The 6982-nt window shown below is 55.7% G+C and overlaps 1 protein-coding gene across 1 annotated transcript; it reads left to right on the top strand.

Moving 5' to 3' along the window:
• Positions 1-718: 718 nt before the first annotated feature.
• Positions 719-5421, top strand: LOC104071230 (dual oxidase maturation factor 1-like). Its single transcript, XM_009579427.1, has 6 exons — positions 719-844; positions 1723-1780; positions 2375-2509; positions 2654-2867; positions 4140-4354; positions 5207-5421. The coding sequence occupies exons 1-6, from the start codon at positions 719-721 to the stop codon at positions 5419-5421; spliced, it is 963 nt and encodes a 320-aa protein (XP_009577722.1).
• The last annotated feature ends 1561 nt before the right edge of the window (positions 5422-6982 follow it).

Genomic DNA, 6982 nt, shown 5'->3' with positions numbered 1-6982 from the left:
GTGGCAAAACCCATGGCTGGCTTCCCGAGCAGCATCCCTCCGCCCGCCGTGGCACGGCGTTGCCTCCAGCCGGCTCCTGGGACAGAGGGTTGGCAGGTGGTGATGGGCACCCTGCTGCCAGGGACAGGCAGTTTCTCTGTCCCCTCTGGGTTACTCCTCTTTCCTTGGACCGCGAGGAGTTACTCCATCCGGGGCTCAGCGAGGAGCAGCCCGACGGGCACAGCCATGCTTGTGCGGTGATTCACCAAGTACCCCAAGCACAACACCCGCAAGCGGGAGCCAGGCTGTTTGATAAAGAGCTGAACCAGGGAGGGTGGGAGCACAGGCAAGAGACCAGGGGTCGAGAACGGGCAGAGAAGGGGAGCGAGAGGCCTGGTGATGTGTGCACGTCTTGCTGTCGCATCTCGGGGACAATCTGAGCATTGCAGCAGATGCCCCAGTGTCTCCAAACCTGCTTTGCTCTGGGATGTACCCTGGGGAGACGGAGGGCTCCTGTGGGAGATGCCTGAGTGTACGCCCAGACGCGGGACTGCAATGTGCGCAGGCACTGGAGATGCCTGCACAGCCGTTCCCGGGATGAGCAGCGTGCTTGCAAGTGGGCAGGAGGTGGCTCTGCGGAGCAGGCTGGGTGGGGTGGAAGTGTGGAGGTGATTTTCTCCCTGATGTTTCTTTAGTTGCCAATTTCCAACCCTCCCGGGCAGCAGGATGACGCTGTGGAATGGCTCCTTCCCCTTCTACCCTGGTGCCAGTGCGTGTCGCCCCCCCCCGGGCCATCATCGTCTCCGTCTTCCTCTCCATGTTGGCCACTTTCATCATCATCCTGCCAGGGATCCGGGGCAGGGGGGTAAGTAGAGGGGCTGGGGGAGCTCAGGCCTCTGGTCCCTGCCCTATGCATCCCACATGCCTCCTCCTTCCCAGCCTCGAAAACAGACTTGGGGAGCAAACACGCCCACAGGTTCATGGCCAGGACTCCGGGACCTCTAGCAAGCCATGGGGGTGAGCTCCAGTACCCCCATGCTGGAGACACCAAACTCCACCATCCGAAATTTACGAGGCGCCCAGATCTGAGCTTGGCTGGATTTCACTCTGAGCAAGCCCAAGCAATTTCACAGGAGTGGAAAAACAGGGTGAGGCTCAAAGACCTCGCTCCACCTTCCCCAAAACCCCAACAAAAGAAGGAGGTATGCACTGTGTATGCCCCAGCACTGCTCGCGGGGCTCCGCGTGGCCAACAGACCCCAAGCGAGCCCACCGCCCGCATGCCACGCGCTTGTCGCTGCTTGGCTTTGCTGAGAGGCATCTCCCCCCCCGAGGACGCACTGCGAACCCCCGGCTGCTGCTTTTGTCTGCAGCTGTGGCGAGCTGCCAACAGGTCCAAACAGATGAGGTTTGGGTAAGTGTGGAAATCCCAGCTCAGGACTATTAAAGGGAGTGTCTCCATCCTCCTTCCCGGAAAGGGGATGGCACAGCTTTCCCAAACGGGCTGTTTTGACCTTCTTGCTCTGCCCAGATCTCCCTGCTGCCTCCCCCCCCCGTGGCAGAGATGTTCCAGCCACGTCTCCCCCCCGTGTCACCCACCTGCAGAGCCCGTGGAGTGACTCCCCAGGGGAGGGACAGGCCAGTTTCTCACCAGCTGGCATTTCTAAATGACGTGCCTGGTGCTGAGGTCCCCACGGCAACATCTGACTAAGACTTGTCCCCCCACTCTGCTCACCCCTCACAGCGACTATTCTGGTTCCTCCAGGTGGTGATGGGCCTCTTCGTGGGAGTGGTGGTCCTCAGGTGAGTACCAGGGCCCTGGGGGGGAAGCTCAAGGATGACCAAGACACGGGGGATGGAGGAGCAAGGCAAGGGAGGGTGAACAGAGCAGCCAAGCGCCAAGTCCAGCCCGCAGGATGAGTTTATGGGGAAGACCGACACCACAATCTGTGTCTGGGACCTGGCTCCAGCAAGTGGTGGGAGGTGCAAGCACCCATCTGTCTCCTCTCTGAAGGCTGGCGGTCATATGCACAGACCACCTCCAGGCCAGTTACCGAAAGCCCACCACCAACTGCCAGGGGACTCAGACAAATTGGCAGGTGCTTAGATGAGGACCAGTGCCTAGACAGTGCCCACACATCAGCCCCATTGCCTCTAGGGCTAGGGACTGCGCTGGGTCTGGGGAGAAACCAACCCAAGTGGGGCTCTCGGGGTCACGGGCCACGGTTGATGATGGGGAAGGACATACAAGGGTTCAGTTCCTCGGGGCTCACAACCCAGGCCTTGCCCTTGGGATGGGGTAGATGATGCTCAGGCCATGGTGACCATCATGGCAGGTGCTTTCAGCACTGGATGTCTTGCCACTAAGCCATGACTAACCTTTGAAGTCTTCACAGCCATACAGTTCACCAGGGATTGGGAGACTGGCTGGGTGACAGCAAATATGTCTTACAAGTCCTTCAGCCGTGCCCTAGTGAACGCGGACATTGGGCTACACATTGGCCTGGCAGGGGTGAACGTCACACTGGTGGGTGAGTGCATATCACAACAGGAGGGGATTGGGTGCAAGTTTGGCACCTGGGTACTGGGGCTGTGGGCCCTCAAGCCCCCACATCAGGAAGTCTTGGATCTGCCTCCAAGGCTGAGAAAGGACCTTAGTCTTCATCATTTGGTAGGAAACCCAGTGAATCAGGTCAATGAGACCATCAACTACAATGAGCACTTTGCCTGGAGCTTCGATGCAGACTACGACCACAGCTATGGGGAAGGCCTGGAGAGAGGGCTGCCCAGCCCCATCCTCTATGTGGCGGAGAAGTTCACCGCACAAAGCCCCTGTGGCATGCACAGGCAGTACCGCATCTCAGGCCACTACGCGTCCCTCACACTGTGGTAAGTTAGAGCAAGAGGTCAGCCCTATCTCTGCTCAGTGGCAGGGTGGAAAGAACCAGGTAGAGCAGAGGGAGCTTGATGGAGCCACCCTGTTTTCCCTGTAAAGCCATGCCAAAGCCTTGGCTGGTGTCTGGCACCCGTCCTTCTGCAGAACCAGGGATGCTCATGCTTCCTGGCCTGCCCATCTCCCCAGAGTCCTCTTCTGTGTCCTCTGCCCTGATGTGCAAAATTGCAGTTGGAGAAAAACTATTCTTCATTTAAAAGAAAGCAGATGCAACTGTGTGAGGCTTATGGTGCAAGGTCCTCTCCCAAGCAAGATGCAGAACCCCGATAAGACCAGCTGTGGGGGGGTTCCTCTTGCATGCCCAAGTGGGCATAAGACTTGCTGGTGGGGAGCGGGAGGGGCCGTCAAGAGGGTGCTCAGAGGTTCTCTTGTGGTGTAAAGCTGAGAGCCCTTGTGTGTGTTGTGATCGTGGAGTCTCAGAGCATCCCCACGTGTCTCAGAGGTTGTGGGAAAGGCACTGCACGGAAGAGTGAGCATTGGATTCCCCCTGTGGATGTAGGCTCCGGGTCCCTGCCTACATCTCCTTTTTTATTTTCAGGAAAAATAATTAGCCCTGCCAAAACCTTCCTGCTATTGAGAAGGAATATTTCAAGGCAGGGATGTTGATGTAAACTTATTTTTCGTTATTATTCTTGGAATCAGAACAAATTGTTAAGCTCACCTCCCCAGTGAGCTAAACCCAAACCCCAAGCACAGGGCAGGGCTGGCAGCTGGGCTCACTCCAGGTGCTGAATCAGATGTGGGCACGGCTCGTTGTGTGGTTCCCCAAACAAAGGTCTCCCTTGTTGCCATTTTCCCTTTGAGCAGGTGGGAACTACCTGGGGGCAGCCAGTTGGGTTAAAAAAGAGTTAATTTGGAGAGACCTCCAGAGGTTTCTACTCCAGTCCCCGTCCCAGAGCAGGGCTGATGTCAAAGCCGTATCAAGGTGCTTGGGGCTTCGTGAAGTTCAACACTGAATGTCCCCAGGTGTGGAGGTCCCTCTCCACCACTGCAGGACCTGTCCCACAGCTCCACCATTCATGCAGTTACAGAATCTTTTGGGTTGGAAGGGACCTCCTTAGATCAGCCTGCCCAGCCCACCTGCTCAAGCAAGGCCAGCTAGAGCAGGTTGCCCAGGGCTGTATCCCTCCACTGGGATGTGGAGAGGAGACCCTAAGAAGAGGCTCCAAGCATGACGCTTTCTGTTCAGTTTTGTGGTCCTTTCGCAGGATGGCCTTCTGCACATGGCTCATTTCCATCCTGTTGTTCTCCATGCCCATCCTCCTCTACGGTGGCTACATGCTTCTGCTCACTGCCACGCTGATGCTCTTCTCATTGCTCTTCTTCTTCACTGCGAGGAACACCCCAAAGTGCCCCATCCAGTTTGGCCCAGCTTCCTTGAAAACAGATTATGGTGGATCCTTTTGGCTGACATTAACAACAGGTGAGTGCTCAGCTTGCTCCTGAGGCTTTTGTTCTCCATCCCTGCAGTGACGATGCTCAGTGATGCCCCAACAGAGCGTCATCCCTCCTGTCTCCAGAAGGGATGGTCACAGAAAACCTTTTTTTTTTTTTTTTTGAAACGACATACAAGAATTTAGGATAGCATCATCAAGACTGGGGGAAAAAGAGCTGAGCAGCCAGGAGAACCAAATCACCAAAGTTATCTGCGTGGAGGTGTGCCCAGAGGAGTGCCATGAAAGTAATGAATCGCAGAGTCAGGGAAAGACCTGGCCTGGAAGGACCCTCAGAGGTGTCTCTCCCAGCCCTTACCCAGAGCAGGGCTAACCTCAAAGCCACATCAGCCTTGTTCAGCCTGGTGATGGATGTCCCCATGGCTAGAGATCCCCTCTGCCTTTCAGGACCTGCCCCACAGCTGTTCCACTCATGGGCAGCAATTATTTCCTTTTATCAAACCGGAATTTCCCATGTTACCACTGTGCACCTCCGAGAAGAGACTGGCTCTTTTTCAGTAGCAGAAGATGGCAATTAAGTCCCCCTGAAGACTCCTTTTTTTCAGGCTAAACAAGCCCAGCTCCTCCAGCCTTTCTCCATACATGGTGGGCTCCAGCCCCAACTCTCTTGGCCATCTGCCCCAGTTCACTGACTTCTCTTTTGTACTGGGGAGCCCAAACTGATGGCAGAGTCCAGACGTGGAGAGGGAAATAACACCTTCCCTTGACATCCAGGGTGATGCCACGTGCCGTTGGCCTCCAACCCCAGATCTGGGTCTGGATGGGGCTGGGACACAGCGGGGTGGAGGTCCTAACGTGTCTTCCCACGCTGTGCATTGCAGGGCTGCTGTGCCTGCTGCTGGGGCTGGGCGTCATCATTCTGAACTCCATGCAGCCAGAGAAGCTGAAGCTTGTCTTTAACCTGGACGAGGGAAAGGGAGAGGAAGAGAAGGTGTGGGACAAGTCCTACCTGCCAGCCGAGCCCAGCTCCTCTGCGCGGGACATGCTGATGGTCCCCTTGGGTGAGCTTTGTGAGGTGACAGCCACCCAGCTGTAAGGCACTGGGGAGAGGCAGGGCAAAGCCCAAGGACACCCCTCCCGAATTCACGCTCCGGTCCAACCCCACCAGGTGGGAGGAGACACGGCAAGGGCTGGGTGACAAGAATATCCAAGTCTGGAAAGGTGTCTCAAACACGACAGTTTCCCCCCTTTCTTTTTGCTGTTGTTGTACTCACCAGAAGCTGGAAGAGCTTTTGGGGTGAGGAGAACCCATGCCCCACCCCTGGCTGTCCAGTTACAGGCACGGGGCTACTGCCCTTCCCCTCAGTCCATCCCCAACAAACCCTAAGAGTCCTCCCTAAGATGCAGAGACTAAACCAGAACAAGCTGGAGAGAAACCAAAGAAATGCAGAAGCATGGATATGAACCAAAGGAGAAGCAGAGCCCCCCCGGCAGCACCCCCACCCCCAAGGCCTCTGAGAAGTCCCCTCTGCCCAGGGATGCTCTTCCCATCAGCAGTCAGGAAGAGCGAGCAGAGCTGTGGTCACAAGGGTGCCCCGTATCCAGCACCTCCTCTCGGTCAGGGATGAAAAGCAGGTTGGCAAGGAGGCCCACGACTGTTGGAGGTACCAGACCTTGGAGACATTCTGAATTTCAGACCCATCCTGGCACGCCACAGCTCAGGTTCGATGTGGGTCTGAAATGCACTGGGCTGTACATTGGGCTGGAAACATCCCTGTCAGGGAGCTGCTCAGTTGGCCTCTGCTTCTTATAGTGCTTATAAACACCCCAAACCACAGCCACCAGGCTGTGAGTTATCGGAGCTCTCACAGCCCTCTGAAAGGAAGACAAAACGTTTCGGTGGGAGGGAAGCAGAGGAGGAGATGGGAATGGAGGTGCTACAGTGCCCCGGAGAGTGGCTGTAATCAGTTAGCAAGAGGTGAGCATCACACCCTCCCAGTCTGGGAGGCTTGGTTTCCTCCTGTTCAGCTGTAGAAATACGCGTGTCATGAGGCACGTGATGCTGGAATCCTGCGCACCCAGGGGGGATGCAGCTGCCCACTCCCAGCTGCTGACATCCAGCGGGTGCCTTGCCCACGTGGGGAGGGAGGGGAGGGAGCACGTTTCAGGTTTTCACACCTTTAACTCCGTGCAGGTTTTGCAACACTTTTTTTTTTTCTATTTTCTGCTCACTTATTTTTCCCTCTATCTCAATAAAATAAGTTGGACCTGGCCGTTCTCTTGTCTGTTGATAGAGGCGTCCCTCTGAGGGCTGGCAGGCTGGGGATGCTCTGTTGCTGTGACATGGAGGGGAGGGAGCACGTTTCAGGTTTTCACACCTTTAACTCCGTGCAGGTTTTGCAACACTTTTTTTTTTTCTATTTTCTGCTCACTTATTTTTCCCTCTATCTCAATAAAATAAGTTGGACCTGGCCGTTCTCTTGTCTGTTGATAGAGGCGTCCCTCTGAGGGCTGGCAGGCTGGGGATGCTCTGTTGCTGTGACATGGTGTGCTGGTTTTGGCTGGTATAGAGTTAATTTTCTTCATAGTAGCTAGTACGGGGCTGTGTTTTGGATTTGTGCTAAAAACAGTGTTGATAAAGCAGGGATGTTTTACTT

This window comes from Fulmarus glacialis, unplaced genomic scaffold (genome assembly GCF_000690835.1).
Source record: "Fulmarus glacialis isolate BGI_N327 unplaced genomic scaffold, ASM69083v1 scaffold23700, whole genome shotgun sequence".
Taxonomy (NCBI): Eukaryota; Metazoa; Chordata; class Aves; order Procellariiformes; family Procellariidae; genus Fulmarus; species Fulmarus glacialis.
Note: the sequence above shows the minus strand (reverse complement) of the source record. Positions and strands in the feature narration are given on the sequence as shown.

Coding starts and splice junctions, on each gene's coding strand:
- LOC104071230 (XM_009579427.1), top strand. CDS start 719: ATGGCTCCTTCCCCTTCTACCCTGGTGCCAGTGCGTGTCGCCCCCCCC. Junction 2,868..4,139: donor TACGCGTCCCTCACACTGTG/GTAAGTTAGAGC, acceptor GTCCTTTCGCAG/GATGGCCTTCTGCACATGGC. Junction 4,355..5,206: donor TTGGCTGACATTAACAACAG/GTGAGTGCTCAG, acceptor TGTGCATTGCAG/GGCTGCTGTGCCTGCTGCTG.